This window comes from Martes martes, assembly GCF_963455335.1.
Source record: "Martes martes genome assembly, contig: scaffold_345, whole genome shotgun sequence".
In the NCBI taxonomy this organism is placed as follows: Eukaryota; Metazoa; Chordata; class Mammalia; order Carnivora; family Mustelidae; genus Martes; species Martes martes.
In genome coordinates, this window is record NW_027666464.1 from 2838 (window position 1) to 23704 (window position 20867).

The 20867-nt window shown below is 53.7% G+C and overlaps 1 protein-coding gene across 1 annotated transcript; it reads right to left on the minus strand.

Moving 5' to 3' along the window:
* Nucleotides 1-6737: 6737 nt before the first annotated feature.
* LOC308338004 (putative cysteine--tRNA ligase, mitochondrial) lies at nucleotides 6738-20704 on the minus strand (the record flags this gene model as incomplete). The annotated part of the gene is made up of 7 exons (XM_080831560.1): nucleotides 20491-20704; nucleotides 20134-20184; nucleotides 17008-17125; nucleotides 11035-11106; nucleotides 10819-10924; nucleotides 9370-9453; nucleotides 6738-6867 (listed from the first exon to the last, which is right to left on the minus strand). Coding segments are annotated over exons 1-7 (773 nt in total), but the record flags the coding sequence as incomplete, so codon positions are not given.
* Between the last annotated feature and the right edge of the window lie 163 nt (nucleotides 20705-20867).

Consider the following 20867-nt stretch of genomic DNA (forward strand, 5'->3'; position numbering starts at 1 on the left):
AATTCCTAAGGGCCCCGGGAGTTTTGGAATGGTAAGTGAGCATCGGCTCCAACTTAAAGTCATCAGCTAGCTGGCTGCGTTAGCCCCAAACAAGGGGGTAGCTTGTGCTTTGAAGCTCTGAAGCCAGGCACTGACCTCTTTCCAGCCACGGAGGACCAAGACGGCATCTTCTTCCAACAGAAGGGGGTTCTGTCTCCACCGAAAACCTGGTGTTTAGCGTAGCTGCCCTCATGCACTGTCCCAGCGAGACCTTCTGGAGAACTTACGACAGCTTCTCCATCAGCTCTGGCTGCGCCACCTTGCACGTTTACAGAAAGGACTTTGTTCCTTAAAGCACACACACCAGCCTCTGCGAGTTTCAGACTTTCCTTCTACGGCTTCCTCGCCTCCCTCCGCCCTCACAGAACTGAAGAAAGTCAGGACCCTGCCGCGGATTAGCGTTAGCTTAAGGGAATGTCGTGGCTTGTTCGATCTCCTATCCAGATGACTAAAACTTTGTCCACAAAAGTAGTAAAGCTGTTTCACTTTTTTACTGTTTGTGTGTTCACTGGAGTAGTGCTTTCCATTTCCTTCGAGAATGTTTCCACTACTTTCACAACGTGGCTGACTGTTTGCCACGAGAGGCCTAGCTTTTGGCCTGTCTTGGCTTTCAACATGCCTTCCCCACTCAGCTTAGTCATTTCTAGCTTCTGATTTAAAGTCAGAGACGTGTGACTTCCACTGACCTGAACACTTACGAGGCCACCAGAGGGTTATGAATTGGCCTAATTTTGATGCTGTTGTGTCTCAGGGAATAGGGAGGCTCAGGGAGAGGGGGAGAGATGGGGAATAGCCAGGTGTGGAGCAGTGGGAACACACACAACATCAATCGACTAAGTGCACATCTCACAACGGACACACGAACACGGCAGGGCTCCCGGGCCCCCAAGCACAACAGTAACATCCAATCCTACAGATCACGTATCACCACACCAAATACAATAATAATGACGATGCTCAAAAGACCGTGAGAATTACACAGACATGACACAGACACCCAAAGTGAGCTGATGCTAGTGATGGCAACCGACCCGCTCTCCACAGGGTCGCCACGAACCTCAACTGGTAAAAACCGCAGCATCTACAAAGCACAGTAACGCAAGGTGCGGCTGTTGAGAAGAGCACGTGCAGCGCACCGGCTCCCGCACGCCCACCACGTGCACGCACCAGCACCAGCGCATCTGGCTCCCAGGAGAACCGCGGGAAGCAGCAGAGGAACGGTCTACGGAGGGGAATCTGCCGCGCGCTGCGACCTCGGAGGAAGGGCTGGAAGGTGGGCGGACCGAAGCCTGGGGGGCCACGAGGGTGGGATCTGGGCTGGTGCTGGATGGGTGCGGCCCACGGCCATCTCCGGGGGGGCAGCAAGTGAGAGGAGGATGATTCAGGGGAGACTGGGAAGATGGCAGAGTAGGAGGACCCTAAGCTGGCCTCGTCCCACAGATACAACCGGAGAATACTCACATCCGTGTAAATAACCCAGACAATGACCCAGAGACTCGCAGAACAAACTCCACAGCTAAAGGGAGAGAACAGACTGCATCAAAGAGGGTAGGAAGGGCAGAGACACAGTCAGGAGCTAAGAGGGCCCCGGCTGTCTGCAGTCTGAAGGGAGCTGGGGGACGGATGGAGGGGACAAGGGCGAGAAACAGACTCACGCTGGGGAGCCACACAAAGAAAATCATTCCCTGTACCGTTTGGCTTTGAAAGAGAGAGGAGAATTTCATGAGTTCTTATAACCAGCAAGACTTAAAAGCCTGGAATTTTAGGGGTGCCTGGGTGGTACAGTCGTTTGGGCATCTGACTCTTGGTTTCAGCTTGGGTCATGATCTCAGGGTTGTGAGATCGAGTCCATGGTCAGGTTCTGCACTCACTGAAGAGGCTTTTGGAACTTTCTCTCCCTCCCCCTCTGTCCCTTCCCACCGCACACGCTCTCTCTCCTTCTCTCTAAAATAAATCTCTAACACACACAATTTTAAAAATCAGCGGCTAGGCTCTGGGAGGGCGAGGAAGATGTCAGGAAGCTGAGTTTCCACCCTTAAAGAGACATCTGGGGGTGCCGGGGTGGCTCAGTCAGTTTAGTGCCGGCCTTTAGCTCAGGTCGTGATCCCAGGGTCCTGCGATCGATCCCCGCATCGGGCTCCCTGCTCGGTGGGGAGCCTGCTTCTCCCTCTCCCTCTGCTCCTCTCTTTCTCGCTGCTGTCAAATAAACAAGTTCTTTTTTTAAAAAAAAGATTTTATTTATTTATTTGACAGAGAGAGACAGAGATCTCAAGTAGAGAGGCAGGCAGCGGGGGGAGGGAGGGGGAAGCAGGCTCTCCACTGAGCAGAGCCTGATGTGGGGATCGATCCCAGGACCCTGAGACCATGACCTGAGCCAAAGGCAGAGCCTTAACCCACTAAGCCACCCAGGCGCCCCAAATAAATAAACTCTTTAAAAAAGAAAAAGCTTCTCTGTATTTAAAATAAATAAATAAATAAATAAACAAACAAACAAACAAACACTGGATGGAATATATAGGAGGCTAGAAGAAGCAGAAGAGCTAATTAATGACCTGGAAGAAGGCGTAATGGAAAGTAATTTAGCTGAGCTGGTGAGAGAAAAAAAAATATGCAAAGTAAGAATAGACTTTGGGAATTCAGTGAGTTCCATTAAGCATAAATCATGCATGTTATAGGGATCCCAGAATAAGAGAGAAAAAAAGGGGCAGAAAATGTATTTAAAGAAATAATAGCTGAAAACTTCCTGAATCTGGGGAAGGAAACATATCTAGATATAGAAGGCACAGAGACTTCCCCCAAGAAAATCAACACAAGAAGGTCTGCACCAAGATACACAGTGAATAAAAAGCAAAAGACAGTGATAAAGAAAAAAACTTGGGGGGGGGGTGCGGTGCCTGGGTAGCTCATTCATCTGAGAGTCTGACTCTTGGGTTTTGGCTCAGGTCATGGTCTCAGTCACGGGAGCAGGCCCCGCATCAGGCTCTGCACTCAGTGTGGAGTCGGCTCGAGGACTCTCTCCCTGTCCCTCCCCGACTCACGCGCTGTCTCCCTCTCTAAAATAAATAAAAGCAGCAAGAGAAAAGAAGACAGTTACACACAAAGGAAACCCCATACGGCTATCAATGAATTTTTCAGCAGAAACTTTGCAGGCAAGAGAGTGGCTTGATAGAGTCAAAGTGCTGAAAGAGGGATGCCTGGGTGGCTCAGTTGGTTGGTCATCTGCCTTTGGCTCAGGTCACAATCCCGGGGTCCTGGGACTGAGTCCCACATCAGGCTCCCTGCTCATCGGAGAGCCTGTTTTTCCCTCTCCCTTTCCCTCTCCCTCTGCTGCTCCCCCTGCTTATGTGCCCTCTTTCTCTCAATCTCTCTCTCTCTCTCTCTCTGACAAATAAATAAATAAATAAAATCTTTAAAAAAAAAAAAGAAATATTAAAGGGGACTCTCTGAGTAGAATGGAAAGACCATAATTAAGAGTATGAAAAGGAGGAAACAAATATATCTGTAAAAAATCAAGGGATTCACAAAATAAAAGGAAGTAAAGTATGACACCACATAGGTAAAACGTGGGGAAGAGTAAAAAATGGGTTCAAGCTGAAGGGATAAGCAACTTAATACTGCCTGCCATATGCAGAAGATGTTATATAAAGACCTAATGGTAACTACAAATCAAAAACCAGGAATAGATATGCAAAAAATAAAGAAGGAAATTCAAGTATATCACTAGAGAAAGCCAGCAAACCCTGAAAGATAGAAAGGGAAGAAAGGATCAGGGAAGAAGTATAAAAACAACCAGAAAACAAGGGATAAAGAAACTCCCAACAAACGAAAGTCCAGGACCAGATGGTTTCACAGGTGAACTCTAGCAAACATTTAAAGAAGAGTTAACACGTTTTCTTCTCAACCCATTCCAGTAAGTAGAAGAGGAACTCCAAAGGCACTCTGTGAGGCCAGCATCACCCTGATACCAAAAGCTGCAAAGACACCACTGAAAAAGAGAACCGCGGCCCAGTCTCTCTCATGCATATGAATGCGAAAGTCCTCCACAAAATCCTAGCAAACTGAATCCAACGATATATTCTAAAAACCATGCACCACAACCAAGTGAGATCTATTCCTGGGTTGCTAGGGCGGTCTAAATAATCACAAAACAATCCGTGTGATACATGGCATCAACAGGAGAGAGGGTAAGAACCATCTAACCGTTTCAACAGACGCAGAAAAAGCATCTGACAAAGTACAACATCCATTCACGATAAAAACCCTCAACAGAGCAGGTCTAGAGGGAACATACCTCAACATAATAAAGACCATAAATGAAAACCCTGCAGCTACCACCATCCTCAGTAGGGAAACAGCGCTCTCCTCGTCAGGCCAGGGACAAGACAGGGATGTCCACTCTCACCGCTTCTGTCCAACTCGGGACGGGAAGTCCCAGCCTCCGCAATCAGACAACAGAAGAAACAACACACATCCGAATGGGTAAGGAAGAAGCAAAATTCTACTTGCAGATGACATGGTATCATACATAGAAAACCCTAGAGACTTCACCAAAAAACTATTAAAACTGATAAATGAACTCAGTATGCAAAATCAACGTTCAGAAAACTGTTTCATTTCTGTTCACTAATAAAGAAGCAGCAGAAATAATCCAGTTTATAATTGCACCAAAAATAAGATACGTAAGAATAAACGTAACTACAGAGAAGAAAGGCCTGCACTCTGAAAACTATAAAGCGATGAAAGAAACGGAAAATGACACAAAGAAACGGAAGACAACGGATGCTCATGGACCGGGGAACAAATATTGTTCAAGTGTTCACACCACCCAAAGCAATCTATGCATTTAATGCCCTCCCCATCAAAATACCAGCAGCACTTCTCACAGAATAAACTACAATAATAAAGAAGAAAGCATCCTGAATTTGTATGGAACCACAAAAGGACCGAAATAACCAAAGTGATCTTGAAAAAGGAAAACAAAACTGGAGGGATCAGAACTCCAGACTTCAAGTTAAATTACTTGTAGTGGTCCTAACAGTACGGTACTGGCCTAAGTAGACACCAGAGATCAATGGAACACAATGGAAAACCCAGAAATAAACCCACAATTATATGGCCAACCTCTGACGAAGCAGGAAAGAATGTACAGTGGGAAAAGGACAGTCTCTTCGACAAATCGGGTTGGGAAAACTGGACAGCCATGTGCAGAAGAATGAAACTGAATCACCCTCTTACGTCACACACAAAAATAAACTCAAAATGGATGAAAGACCTAAATGTGAAAAAGGAGTCCATCAAAATCCTAGAAGAGACAACAGGCAGGGATTCCTGACATCGTTTCTGACAACATTGTTCTAGGTACGGCTCCTGAAGCAAGAGAAACGAGCAAAAATGAGCTCCTGGGACTTCATCAGAACAGTAAGTCTCTGCGCAGCGACGGACATGACCAACACAACCAGCAGACAACTTACAGAACGGGGGAAGATGGTGGCAAATCACGCACCCAACAAAGGGTTAGTGTCCGAAATACATAAAGAACTGACACAACTCAACACCCCAAACCAAACAGTCCCACTGAAAAGTGGGCAGAAGACACGAGCGGACACTGCTCCGAAGGCACAGAGGCGGCCGTGAGACATGGAAGGACGCTCAGCATCAGGGAAAGGCGAACCCAAACCAAATGACAGCTGTCAGCACGGCTAAAGTCAAAACCACGAGAAACAGTGCTGGCGAGGATGCGGGGAAAGGGGAGCCTCCTGCACTGCTGGTGGGGATGCGAGCTGGGGCAGCCACTCTGGGAAACAGCATGGAGCGTCCTCAGAAAGCAGCAACTAGAGCCACCCTGTGACCGGCAATTGTACTTTTGGGCGTTTACCCAAAGAACACACACAGCACTCACTCAGAGGGATCCGCGCGCCCCACGTGTGGCAGCATTATTTACAACAGCCGAACCGTGGAAGCAGCCTGCGGCCACCGACACACAACGGCATAACACACGTGGCGTGTGTCCAACGGAGAGCGCTCAGCCACGAACATGAATGACGCCTTCCACTTGCAACAACACGGGTGGGGTTAGTGTTGTGCCGAGTGATATGAGTCAGAGAAGGACAAATCCCACGTGGCTTCACTCAGACGTGAAACTTAAGAAACAAAATGAACAAAGGGAAAAAAAAAAGAAGCAAATCAAGAACAGACTCTTAGGGGCACCGGGTGGCTCAATCACTGAGCGGCTGCCTTTGGCTCAGGTCATGGTCCCAGGGTCCTGGGACTGCGCCTTGCATCGGGCTCCCTGCTCGGTGGGAGGCCTGCTTCTTCCTCTCCCACTGCCCCTGCTGTGATCCCTCTCTCACTGTCTCTGTCAAATAAATAAATAAAATCTTAAAAAAAAAGAAAGAAAGAAAAGAAACAGACTCTTAAGTACAGAAAACACACTGATGGTCCTCAGAGGGGGGGAGTGGGGGGGCGGGGGCCACAGGGGCTGGGGGTTCAGAGCACCACGATGGCACGGAGGAGCGGCGAGCGCGGCTGGATCCGGACGCTGACACGTGAAGCTGACCTAACACTGTACGTTAACTACGCTGGAAGTAAAATTAAAACCTTGATGGAAAAAAAAGTCTTCCTCCCACCCCTGCCAGGCGGCTGCTGCTCTCACCCGCCCCCTCTGCTGGCCACGCGCGGTACTGGACACAGAACCTTACCTTGAGAGGGTGGAACATTCCACGTGCCAGCCGGGTCGACCCTTTCCCCAGGGAGACGCCCAAAACACCTCCTGCGGTCTGGCCGCCTTCCACAGGGCGAAGTCGCCGGCGTGCCGCTTGTCTGTCGCAGCTGCCAACAGCGAATGACGGGTCAGGGCCGGGAACCCACGACAGGCGGAGCCACACGGCCCGGCCACGACATCCCGGAGACGCGGCTCCCTCGGGCACGTGACCTCCTGCTCCTCTTCTCTGCTGTGAGGGCGGGAAGGACCCCCCAACCCTTTATCTAAACCCGCCCGAGGAGGCGGCCCCGGCGCCAGGCGAGGCCGGTTTCAGCGCGCAGAAGGGTGGGGATGTCGCAGACCAAACCCGGAGGCCTTCCTCCCGGGGAAGCACCGGGCTGGGCGGTTTGCCTGCCTCCGGCTCCTCCTCGGGCGAGTCTGCCGGCGCACGAGTCCGGGGCAACTTCTCCCCCCAGAAAGACAATCACACGGAGAAAAAAGTTACGAGTGTCAGAGACATCTGTGGAGCAAGAGAACCCAGAAGGGGAGGGTCAGGTGACGGCACTCGGGGGGCCGGGCCGGTCCTGGGCTCCGTCTGTCCCAAAGCCTGGCGCCGCCACAACAGACAACGGGGGACACACGGACGGCGCTGCATTCGGACAAGGGGGTATTACTCAGCACTCAAAGGAAATGACCTATCAGGCTCCAAAGACACAGGCAAGGTGGCTGTGTGCCCTGTCCCCAAGGGGTTCTGCCCCTGCCTGGGTCCCGGTGGGACCTGGTGGCTTCAACGCACATATACACTTAAAGGTGTACCCAGTGAAAAAAGCCAGTCTGAAAAGGCCCCTCACTGTACAATTCTAACCTTACAGCACTCTAGAAAAGGTGAAACCATGCGGGCGGTGAGAGATCATGGGTTGCCAGGGGTGAGGAGGGAGGGGCTGGAGCAGCTGGGGCACAGGGGAGGTCTGAGGGCAGTAAAGCAGCTCTGTGACACGCATCATTACAGTTATCCAACCCACAGAAAAATCAGCACCAAGCGTGAACGCTTGTGCAAACCACAGACTCGGGGTAATGATGGGTCCATACAGGTGTACCCGCTGGGACAGATGTCCCGTTTCTGGTGCGTGACGTTCATGAACAGGGAAGGCTGTGCATGAGCAGGGTCAGGGCAATGTGGGAAATCTTTGCTCCTTCCCTAAAACTGCCCTAAAATAAAGTCTATTGTTTTTTAAGGACTTATTTATTTGCGAGAAGGTGGTGGGGCAGAGAGAGAGGGAGAGAGAGCATCTCAGGCTCCCTGCTGAGCACGGAGCCCGACGCAGGGCTCGATCCCTCCACCTTGATCATGACCTGAGCCGAACCCAAGAGGCGGACGCCCCACCGACTGCACCAGTCAGGCGCCCCTAGAGTCTATTCAACGCGAAAGCATCGCTGATGCTAGAACGCGGGTCTCAGAAACACATCCTCTGCTTCCCTGGGGCACGGTGGTAAACCCACACATGTGGGCGGTCTAGCGGTGCTCGGTTCTGGCCTTTCTGGAGGGAGCAGGATACTCACGAGTAAGAGGAACAAACACGGTTTCTGAGGAGTCAGATAACACTGTCAGTAATTAAAGCAAATGGCATCGTTGGGGCACCTGGTGGCTCAGCTGGTTAAGCCGCTGCTTTCAGCCCTTCGGCTCAGGTCATGATCCCGGCGTCCTGGGATCGAGCCCCACATCGGCCTCCTTGCTTGGCCGGGAGCCTGCTTCTCCCTCTGCCTCTCTCCCAGCTCATGCTCTCTCTCTGTCAAATAAATAAATAAAATCTTTAAAAAGTAAAAAATGAAAAAAATAACTGGCATCGTTTGTAGAGGAGAGGATAATGTCTAAAGACAAAAATCACTTGGACGATTTGTCTTTGGGGTTTTGGCTCGTCTTTACTCGGCTCTCTCAAATAGTATTTTTTTTTCCTTTAAAATTATTTTTAACTTTAAATTTTTAAAAATTATTTCAGGGGTGCCTGGGTGGCTCAGTGGGTTAAGCCTCTGCCTTCGGCTCAGGTCATGATCTCAGGGTCCTGGGATCGAGCCCTGCATCGGGCTCTCTGCTCAGCGGGGAGCCTGCTTCCCTCCCCACTCCCCCTGCTTCCCTCTCTCTCTGCCTGCCTCTCTGCCTACTTGTGATCTCTCTCTCTGTCAAATAAATAAAAACCTTTAAAATATTATTTCAAATTTATTTCTATATACATCCTTCTTCTCCATAAAAATGGCTTCAACCCAACAGTCACTGGAACAGAAGAGCGGCGGAATAAAGGGAAATTCGGCAGGAACGTTCTATGCGGTAAAGTGCCTACAGGATCTGCTCTACGGCAAAATGCAGGGGGAGGTGAGTGTGGCAGCCAGCGGCAGGCAGCGTTCAAATGCGACAGCAGGAGTGTGCGAAGGTGCCCTCCGCAGGGAGGAGAGCTGAGGACCTGGCAGGGAGGTGACTCACCCCTGCCGAGAGGATGTCCCCCTCCAAATTCCCTCTCTTTGAAAAGAATGAGTTAAACAGCACAAGCAGCAGGGTCGGGCGCCGTCCGCAGGTCTGAGAGGCCGAGCCCGCGCTGCAGGCCTGGGCCCCAATGTGGGAGCGGGGGTCCACTCACCAGGCTCTCCGACGGGACCGGGGACCACACTGACCAGCTTGCCGTACCTGTCTCCTCTCGACTGCAGGTCGAAGTAGACGTTGCCTGTTTGATAAAGAATTTATCATTTCTCAGAATCACCGAATTCTACTCTAGAAGCCAACACTGCCCTGTCTGTTAACTAAGTAAAATTTAAATAATAAAAAAGGGGGGGCACGTGGGTGGCTCAGTGGGTTAAGCCTCTGCCTTTGGCCCCAGTCATGATCTCAGGGTCCTGAGACTGAGCCCCGCATGGGGCTCCCTACTCAGCGGGGAGCCTGCCTGCCCCGTCTCGGCCTGCCTCTCTGCCTACTTGTGATGTCTCTCTCTCTCTCAAGTAAATAAATAAAATCTTTAAAAAACAAACAAACAAAAAAAGTCCAAATGAATGGCGTCTGCGTTACTGTCAGCTTACTCTGTCTTTACGTTATCGCGATTAGAAGCTCACGATAAAGCAGCGTCAGAGAGCGATAAGCCAGCCACGGCCCCGCTAGGCCCCGTTTGGGCCTCCGCCCCGTGACGGACCGCTCTGGGCCGCGGGTCTCATTCTGCGTCCCCGCAGCGGGAAAACTGTGCCCGTGTCTCCGGGGAAGACTGCGGCTCAGTCACCCGGGCCCCTCACAAACAGATTTTTTTTGGAGACGAAATCTAAACATAGCGAATGAGGTAAAGGGAGACGACGGCAAAGCCTAGTGCGCGCGCCGGGGAACCGGCCCCCGCAGGGATGGAGGCGTGTGGGCAGGAGCCCCTGAAAGATGGGGCTCACCTTCAGCACCGCAAACCCGGTGCTTCCTCTTGCTTTATACTTTGTTCCTGCCGCACAACAAGCACGAGACGCACGTATCTCAGGTCTGGGCTGGGCATGCTAAAGGGTCATTCGCTAAAAACCAGCGGTTTTTATGATCCCAGAAGGGGCGGGATAGGGGGCACGAACAGCAAGCTAGACGCCCGTGCCCGGCGGCCAAGGGCACAGCACGGCTCCAGGGCCAGGCTAAGTGTCCGCTTTCAGCCCCGAGTGGAGAGGGAACATCCTGGGAGGGGAAAGCTTGGTCGGGGGGCGGGGGGTGAGGACGAGTGGGACTTGGGCGGAAAGGGCTGGAAAGGGGGAGGCCCGGCGGAGGGCCACCGGGACCCCAGCAGGAGCAAATGCCAGGCAAAAAGCAGCGGCTCCCACACCAGCCGCCATGAAGTGTGCCGGGAGGACGCTGTCGCCGGTCAGCAGTGGGCGACAGCCCCACGCCGGGAGCGGCCAGCGGGAGGACCGGTCGCGTTAGAGAACGTTCCAGCACTCGGTCAGATACCACAGCGAGCCAGAAAAGACAGAAAAGACAGTGACGCGTTTGGCAGCTCCAACAACTTGCAAACACGAGTCCGGTTTCTCCAGATCCCCTGGTATCTACCCCACGCCCAGTTAAGTAGCGGGACCCCTACCTTGTGCTGTGGGGTAAGCGTGCCCATTAGCGATGATTCCTTCGATGAAAGAAATGATCTGAGGAATATTTTCAGTCACCCTCAAGTACACCGTCGGGGGGAGGACCTGACGGAAAGCAAGGGCGAGATGACCTCCCACGGGAAAGGCGTGGGTCAGTGACGCCGGCTTTCAGCGCTCACACCCCCTCGTGGCGGGCAGACTCCAACACCCTTCACCTTCAAGGCTGCCATGTCTTGTTTAAAATCCTCTTCATACAGACTGGCGAGAGAAGCGGGCGACACATTCATCTGTAGGAAGACGAGGTGAGCCGGTCAGCAGGTCGGGCCCCCCGTGGCCGGCCTCCCAAAGGGGCCTCTCGTTTTAGCTCCCAAACCCATTCTAGTAACTCAGCTAGGTGCAGAGGCTGACCGACCCTGTTTTCTGGTTAGAGAGAAGAAACCAACAACGTCACGATTTGTTACATAATTCAAAACAACACCCCAAAACACATGAAAAAGCTTCCGCTTTTCTAGGGCAAGGGCGAGCTCAATGTAGTCTATGTCATGACCAGAACCTTGGGTTCCTAACTTACCCCTTCCCTCAGGCGGCAAGAAAACCCGTCAAGCGCAACAGCGAGGGGCTGTCTGGGAAGTACTTGGAAAGCGGCAGAGCAGGTGCAGACGGGTGCAGACGGTGGGCAGGCGGCTGGGGGTGCAGCGGCTGGGGGTGCAGGTGGCCGGGCAGGGTGCAGAGGCACAGGTAGCCCCAGGACACAGACGTCACATTCCGAGCCCAGGCATTTGGGGGCACACTCTAGCAGCCCCGGGGTTTCAGAGGGCGCTGGCACGGAAAGCCAGGCTCCCTGAAGTATTTTTCACTTTTCAGCTAAAAAAAAAAAGTGCTCCCAAACCCAAAGCACGACAGGTATGGGACCCCGTGGAGCCTGTGAAGGGACCTGGACCCAAGCTCCTGGCCCCCACCCCTGCCCCGGAACCAGGGTTCGGCTCCCCGGGCAGCACACCTTCACAAGCGAGAGGCCACCTCCAGCCCCGTCACCCCACAGCCGCATTCCTCCCCGCCTGGGGCCCCCGAAGGGCAATCATCCTAGAAACTGTGACCACCAGACATTTACTGAATAAATAAATCTGGTGAACAAAGTGGGACTTCTCAGCTGTGTGGCCGTGAGCGAGGCCACGGACCTCTGCGTCTTCGGCTTCGTTTGCAGCACAGAGAGGACCCCACCTCCCGCCCCGCAACACTGCTACAAGGGTCATGTGCACCTGGGAAGGACAGCCGTGTGCGCGGACGACGCTGGCTAGCGGCTGGTCACCCGGCTCCCAGACCCACGGATCTGCACCCCCTCCTGCACGCTGCGCCCCGCACACACGGCCTGTGCCCGGCTCCCTCTGAGTCCACCACCGTCCTGCTGGCCCGCCCGCCAGCGGACCGGGAGCCGCTCCCCGGGCCCCTCCTCACGCCCTCTCCTTCTGCCGTGACACACGTGCAGGTCCCTCTCTGAGCTACGGATGCAGACACCAGACTGCCGGTCGGAGCACAGGTGCACGCATCCTGGCTGGCGACCTGCCCCCACGGAGGTCACGCAGGTCTGACCCTGACCGAGCCCCTGACCGCATGGGGGGGGCCCCACTTCTGGACATCAGCAATGGGACCGCTAACAAACACTTTCTCGCTGTAAGTTTAACGTGTGCTTCTCTCTTTTGAAGGAGCCTGAACGTCTCCCGTGTGGAGGAACCATTTCTATGGAAGAGTCCGGGATCACCGCACCCGTTTCCCCACCCACCTGTGGAGCTCTTCGGGTCGGTTTGTAGGAAGTATTTTTACATGAAGGAAATCAGCCTTTTGTCTCTGGTGTGACTTTCAGTTATGGTCCCAGTCTTCATGGTTATTTTCTGTCGTGTAGAAGATGTCATTTCTACATTTTTTTTTTAAAAGATTTTATTTATTGGGGCACCTGGGTGGCTCAGTCGTTTGAGTGGCTGCCTTCGGCTCAGGTCATGATCCCAGGGTCCTGGGATCGAGCCCTGCATCGGGCTCCCTGCTCGGTGGGAAGCCTGCTTCTACCTCTCCCTCTGCCTGCCGCTCTGACTACTTGTGATCTCTATCTCTCTGTCAAATAAATAAATAAAATCTTTTTAAAAAATTTATTTATTTATTTGAAAGCGAGAGAGAATACAAGCTGGGGAGGAGCCAAGGGAGAAGCAGACCCCCCGCCGAGCAGGAGCCCGACACGGGACTTGATCCCAGGACCCTAGCATCATGACCTGAGCCGAAGGCAGAGGCTCCACCGACTGAGGCCCTCAGGTGCCCCGATACTGTTTTACAGACTTTTCCTGGCTCCACGCGAACTCTACTCATGTCTCTCGTTCTGAAAGGGGGACTCTCACGGACACGCACACGCGCCTCTAAACGACCTATCCGGTGCCACGTGCCCCCACGCCCCGGCCCGATTCCACCCGTGGCTTCTCTAGCCCACACGCGCGAGCCCGGGGGCCGTGGTCCGGAAACACTGAGGGGCAGTGAATGGGAAGTGGGGTACCCGGGTACCGCTGGCCTTGCACGGAGGAGGGAATCGTCCTCTAAAACGAAAGCCGTTCAATGTACTCTTGCGGGAGCTGGTCACATCAGGTATCGGGACAGCACGGCTGTCACTCCTCAGAAAACAAAACTGCACAAGGCGGGTGCTGACACGCGGTCTTGGTCTCGGATCTCAGGTCACTGTCCAGCTCGCCCTGACCATCGCAGGCCATTTCAAGCGGCCTCTCCCATGGCAAGGGTCCCGCGGGCCGGGCCCTCGGAGCTCAGCCGCACAGAGCAGATGCCTCCAGCCGGAATTTCTCTAACACCTTCTTCCCAACTTCTCCTACAAAATGCAGTGACGCGCATGCACCATTCCCCTCGTAGTGCTCGCCCCAGAAATTTTTATTCCTGACAAACTGTAACTCCAGGCCAAACCATGAAGTCAAGGGAGTGATAGTAGTAAAAGATAGTGTAAAAGCAAGTGCTGGACAGCTGGCATGAAGAGTATGGCCATCACTTAAAAAGTCTGCATTAGATAAAAAACAGCCTTTTTGCTGGATACTCAGAAGCAAAGAGATGCTTCGTAACCATGTTTCAGGTGCACACTGTACCTTCTTTAGGAGGTATTTCGAGAACAACTACTCTCTGGTTAGCGTCTTGCCATGTGAGGAGCAGAGAAATCTTCGGGTGTCAGCCTTAAGCTTCTCAACGCAGAGACTCCTCCGGCCGACTCCACCAGCCTGCTCGCGGGCCGGGCACGACACCACTCTTGAAAGTGGCCAGCACCACCTCCTCGAGGCATCTGTGCATCATGAGTACGTTCTTGCTGCCTTTGCCCCGGCCCCCTTCCTGAAGTCGGGACCCATCCTCACCCGCTTGGCGCACTGCACCCGCATCCGGCCCTCAGCCCGCCCCCTTTCCTTGCCCGCCAGCCACGCCCCCAGCCTCCCAGCAGGCCTTGCAGCTCCCACGGCCACCTTGGGGTTGGAAGATTCACAGCGGAGCCCGACGCATCAGGTGCAGGGACCCAGGTGCATCATCTCGGTTCCCCAAGGGCGAGGACTAAGCACTGCGGCGTCTTCTGACGCCGAACCTGCGGTGCCACTTCCGACTCCGGCCACTTCCCCGGTTCCCCGGCTGCAGCTGAGTGTCCACGACTCAACCCTGTTCTGCCACAAGCTCCCTGAGTCAGTGCAGACCCCACAGGACTGCCTCCTCCAGACACCAGCTGCCATGGGGTCCTCCGGCCACTCAAACTCCTGCCACAGAGTCTGAGTTTGGGGGTCTGATCCGAGTCACAGAACTTAGGAAAGCAGTCCCCTTACACCCCAAGTTTATGATGAAAGACACGACTCAGAGGATGCACGGGGCGAGGGGTGGAGCTCCCAGACGCTCCCAGTACCCACCTGTGTTCACCAGCCGGAAGCACTGAGCCCCCACGTTTTGGGGGTGTTTATGGAGGCTTCGTGACTTGGTATATGTGCTGCCGAAGCGAGCACGGAGGCTTCATGACTTGGGACAGGAGATTAAAAATCCCTGGTCACCAGCAATCGGCTCGATGCCAGGGGTGGGGGTGAAAGTCCCCAGCTCTCGCAGGGGCTGGGTCTCTGGGACCCCAGCCCCCATCCCGAAGCTCACGAGGGGCCCCGCCGTGATCTCACGAGCGCGCAGAAGCCGCCCTCTCAGATTCCGCGGGCTTCAGGCGCTCTGTGCCCAGAACTGGGGCAAAGTCCAAACACAGCCCTATGATACCAGGGCCCTGAGCTGACCAAGCTCCAGATTTCTGTATCCAAGTCTGTGTTTCCTTATGTACCTCACACTAACTCTCTCTCCGGGCCAGAGCGCCCACCAGCCCTGGCCCTGGGCCCCGTCTCCGGCTGTGTCCTCCCCAACCCGAGTGATCTCCACGGGACTGAGCTGAGCCCGGCCAGAGCGCCCCAAGAGTCTATAGGACAAAGCGCAAGTCCCCAGTAGGTCCTCCAGCCCAGCCGCCCCACCTCGGCAGCCTCACCTGCCAGGCCCCCGTGGCCCAGGGGAGCAGGACGCAGGGTTTCCTCACAGGCCCTCCCGTGGCCCCTCGGCCCATATGGCCCTCCCGCCCTCCGTCCTCACCACCCGTCCTCGGCTCGCGCTAATTCTGGGCCAACCTCCTCCGGGGGGAAACTTCTGCCTTCCACGGAGGTGTGACGGTCCGCCTCCACGCCCTTGCTGGGCTCACAAAATGAACTGTGTCGCACACGGAGCGTCTCTCTGTGGGCGCGGCTGCCTCCCCGGACACAAGGCCCACGAGGCCAGGGCTGGTCTTCCGCTCCCTTCTCAGCACGAAGCCAGGCACAGGCCTGACCCGGGACGTTTCCACACGCGCTCGGGGACAGTACTGGGAAAGGAAACGGAGTCTTCTGTAAGGGAGCATGACGCAGTGGCTCGCTGTTTGGATAAGACAGACCCGGGAAACCCCACTGGGTCTGGGGCCGCCAGCAAACACTCTCTAAACCACCTGACTCCGAGAAGAAAAACCTTATGAAATAAGCCATTCCTCCTTGAACCAGTAACTCCACTTTGGGAAAAGTATTCATCGAAACAAGACAGAATGGAAAAAAAAAGATCTTCACAGTAGCCCTACTTCTAACAGCTATAAACAACACAGCCAACGATGGGGGACTGCTGGGCAGCCCCATGGCGAATGCTATCTAGCTGTTAAAAAGGCAAATTAGGGGGCGCCTGGCTGGCTCAGTCTGGGAGCAGGCGATGCTTGATCACAGGGTTGTGAGTTCGAGCCCCAGGTTGGGTGCAGAGATTACTTAAACAAATTAAAAAAAAAAAAAAGGCAAATTGGTAGGAAACAGGCACACATGGATTCTAGAAGATAAATCTGAGAGAAAGCAGAATGTGGAAGTAACTCAAGAGCCCAAAAATAAGAACAGTAAATTAGGGCATCTCCGTGCGATGAAATGCTATACGGCCATTTAAAAACGTTCAAGAATATTTAAGAACATGAAAAAAACACTCAAAATATACTAAGTGAAAAAAGCAGACTATAAAACATTATGAAATATAGACTGGTTTCCTAAAAAAAAATAGTACATGGAGTTTTTAGTACATACATCCTCTAAAATAACAGGAACATAAAGCACTCGGTGTAGTTTTTTGCATAGATTGGATCATTTAACAATCATATGCAGATCTTCAGAGACAATTGTTAAAGTTGCTAATTATAAAAACCAGAAAGTAGACTTAAAAGTTTATCTACATTTAACTTAACCCCTCAGTTCAAACTTTCCCCCCAAAGCTTCCCCTAAATGATGCACGGGTTACAAGAGAAGGGCTCTGTGCACAAAGAGGCGAAAGCAGAAGCCCCCACGACCTAAGTTTCCCCAGCCCCGAAGCGGCCCTCCCCCTTCCCTGTGCGCAGGACGCCTGGAGCCGCCGGACTGGGGAGGGATGAGGCTCGAGCAGGAGACAGGGCATCAGAGGCTGTGGTGCCCTTCACCAGGGCAGAGAGATCCCTGATCACCTGTCAGCGTGCCCTCGCCGAGCCACGTGCGGATGGAGAGAAGCAGGACCCACTGGTGGAGCAGCTAGAGGGAGCTGTCACCGGGCCGTGGGCTGTCACCGGGCCGTGGGCACACTCACCCACCCAGAGACGGGACAATCACCTCCTCCGCGCTTACCTCGGCGGCCCTGTGGATTATTTTATCGTCCACATCCGTGATTCCCATCACCATGACGATGTTGCAACCAAAAACCCTGGTGAGGATCCTTCGGATGATATCAAATCTAACGTACGAGCTGCGAGAGAAGAAACGTCAGCGCGTCTTTAGAGCACAAAGTCACCAGTGGGATCTCGGAAAACGAATGCCCTGCGTTTTAACAGGCCGCCCCAAACTTCAGGTGGGCGACAGAGCTCGGGGTCCCGCACAGCTAGGAAGAGGCAAAGCCTTCCCCTGGCCGGCCCACGCAGGGCTCCCCCAGGGCCTCCAGAAATCAACAAAGGCAGGGCCTCGGCGTCAGCACAGTGAGCATGCTTAATGCCAGGCTGCTAAGTGAGTCTACACCATTTAATTGTAGAACAATTCACCGGTAATACAATCTCACCTGGGAGCTGTCACCGTCCTTGTTTATGTTCTGATAACTGGAGTGCTTCACTACGGCAACACAGGAGGGACAGCCCAGCAAGACACCGTTAAAGCTGTTCTCCTGAGAAACGTGTGCACTGTTGTGGGATATTAACACACCAGCTCGGGGCACCCAGGGGTCTCAGTAGGTGCAGCGTCTACCCTCAGTTCAGGTCGTGATCCTCGGGTCCTGGGATCGAGTCCGCATTCAGGCTCCCTGCTCAGTGGGGAGTCTGCTTCTCCCTCTCTCTCTACTCCTCCCCGCTACTTGTGCATGCTCTCTCTCAAATAAATAAAATCTTAAAACAAACAAAAAAAAACCACAAGCTTATCAGCAGGCCACACCGGGGCAGCTCAGACGTGTAAAACCAGAAGGGCTCAAGAGCCATTTAAAATGTCCCAAAAACCAAAAAATCAAATCAAAATAAAATAAAATGTCCAGAGTCTGGTTTCCCATAAAAGCAACCCTAAAACTCAGGGTCGGCAAATCTCGTGATCATCTGTCACCCACACAGCCTCTGTAACTCAAACATGGGCCCTGTCATTGTACCCCATCTGCGGCCCATACTGCCCCTCCCCAAACACAGCTCCAGTGACCAAGCAAGGTTGGAAACTCCTTGCCACGATATTGGATCATTTGAAGCCTCGATCTGCTTGTTTATAAATTGGGCAGAATCCCATGATGCCAAGGGGTTGCTGAACACCATCCCGGTGCCTGTGCAGCACCAACTCGTACAGGCAGGAGCTGTGGTCACCACGGTCATGACTATGCCCTGCATTTGCCCCCCGGACCCCAGGAGTGGTTTACCAGTGCACTAGGTCAGCCCCTGGCCGGCAGGGTCCCCTGGGGGAGAACAGCACCACCACCCGGTGTCCCTAGGAGAACCACACTGGCTGGTGCTTGTAAAGCATTTAGAACAGAGCAAGTCCTGTGTCCGTTAAGTATATGTCTTCCCCCCGCCACCCCCAAAGTAAGCTCTGGGCACAGGGTGGGTCTTGAACTCATGACCCTCAGGTTGAACTGCATGCTCTACAGAGCCAGCCAGGCACCCCAACTATCTGTCTTTTTAAAACAGAGGCCCGTGTGCTACCTGGGGAAGCAGGTGGGGAGACATGAACCTGGACAGTACGTCAGGACAGATTTCTAGAACCGGAGAGATGTCCTGAGGATTTGGACTTTACCCGAGGAGCAGCGGAGCCGCGCGTAAGCTTCCCTGCCCCCACGAGCTCGCGGCTTCTTCTGAATCTTGAGGTTCTTGGGTTTCCCACCACGCAGGAGTGTCCTGAACGACTCCTGAGGAATGGGCTCTATTGCACAGTCCACCTTCCAGAGAGGATAACCGGTTACCCTTGAGGGGGCGGGGGGCGACAGTGACGAAGGGGACACTCCGGCTACTGGGGTGATGCTAAGGCCTCTCTGCCTACGACCCAGGAACATTCATTCAAATGCAAGTACCCTTAACATCTATACTCCTCTCTGTACTCGTGAGGGCAGATACCGACTAGAACCAGAGGCCAAAAATAAGCTGAAAATAAGGAAGCAGACCTTCCCCAACTGCCCCTTCCTTCAGCAAATCATCAGTCTTAAAATATATGTAAATGGCTTTAATGGCTACGGAAGCCTCTCCCGAGTCCCACAGCCCTGGAACGTCTCAAGGACCTGAGAGCCATCCCTTTGGAATGACGCCATCAAGGGAGGGACTGCTCCCTCTTCCGAAGGGGGACGGGCCTGACGGGCCACCTGACTGCTCGCAGCAAACCAACCTCACCTGCCCTCACAGACTTTATCCACTGGCTCTATAGAAGACTGCGATTTCTTTCCGTCTTTGCAATCCTTCCCCAACATATTTTACGCTTCAGTAAAGAGGTCAAAACATCCTTTTTAAAGTTAGTGGTAAGTTGGCCACTGATTGTTTTAACAAAACACAAAGAACACGCCAGTCTTCCTGGATGATGCAGGGTTTTGTAAGAAGTGTAATGAGCTAAGGTAGCTTTTGACTTTTAGTCTAATTTGAAACATGAGTTTAAGAAATGAACAAGAGAACATCCAAAATACTAGGAAAAGTGTCATTTTGACAAAGATGGGAGGCAGTTCCGTGGATGGTGACGCGGTTGAGAACGCGAGCAGCGGGAGATGCGACACACCGGGCTCTGCTGGTCCCGGAACGTGTGGCTTCGGGTGAGTTATTGGTCCCCAACAACCGCTCAGCCCCCACCACAGCGCGCCTTAGGGACTGTGGAACCGCACTTTACCAGCGTTTCTTCGTAAAATTGTGAAAATTCAAACAGATGGATACTATTCAACCCGTCTCAGAGATGAAGAAACCAGGACTCAAAGGAATAAAAGGGCTTTTTTTTAGGTTGGAAAGAAAATGCATAGCAGGTGGCAGAAGGAACTTCTCACCAACTCCTGACCTCGTGCCACTAAGCCCACCAAGAAGCACGGAATTCCAGAACAGGCCATTTATCACCGCTTCTCACGGCCCCCCTGTGAAATGGGTGGACGGGCTTCCAGTGGACGAGGAAAGCCAAATGGGACAACAGGCCTCCCACGACACCTGGAATGTGGTGAGTTATCCGGTATTCTTAAGTTGCCCTTGAGAGATGGAAAAAACCTGCAGAGGCTCTTTCTTTCCCAAAACAGCATCCCTTGAAGTGTGAAAAGTCAAATTCGGAACTCACCAAGCATGGCCCAGGTGTGCGTGATCGTAGACAGTCGGCCCACAGCTGTACCTAGGAACAAGGTTACAGTCCACCACGTGAACGTATTTGCAGGAAGAGACAGCACATTCTCGGTTAGGGTGATCATATAACCGTGCCCTTAAAAAAATCGTCCAGCGGCCACTTTTGGGGAGTCCGTAGCCAAAGCCTGCCCCGTATGCGGGGCAGCATCTCCGCCTGTGCGTCCGCGGTTCTGTACTTACTAAGTGCCCCCCACCTGAAACCCTTTCATTGCAGCGCTACGGCCCCCGAAAACGCCGGGGGCACACCCCCCCGCCCCACGTCCCGGCACCCGCTCCCCCAATCCCGGGCGGCTACCAGGAGGCGGCGTCCGCGCTGCTCACGATCAAGGGGTCTTTCCTCCGGGTGAGGCTGTTGTACACCTTGACGCCCGTGTCGTGGCCCGCCGGCTGCAGCCAGCCCTGCCCGCGTGCCCCCGACGCCTCCCGTGCAGGCCCCTGTCCGGCCCCCCGGCCCCATGCGGCCCGCAGGAGCTGGGGGCCCACACCCGCCCCGCGCGTCCGTAGCATGGCCGGCCGGCGAGCAGCCGCGGAGGCTCGCCACGCCCACTCCGGGCGGGGCTCGCCCTGGACCCGCCCACCCGGAAGAGTGCGTCCAGATCCGCCCACTCCGGGCCAGTTCCAGACAACGCCCCGCCCAACCCGGAAAGGGCCTCCAAGGATCTGTCCATCCCC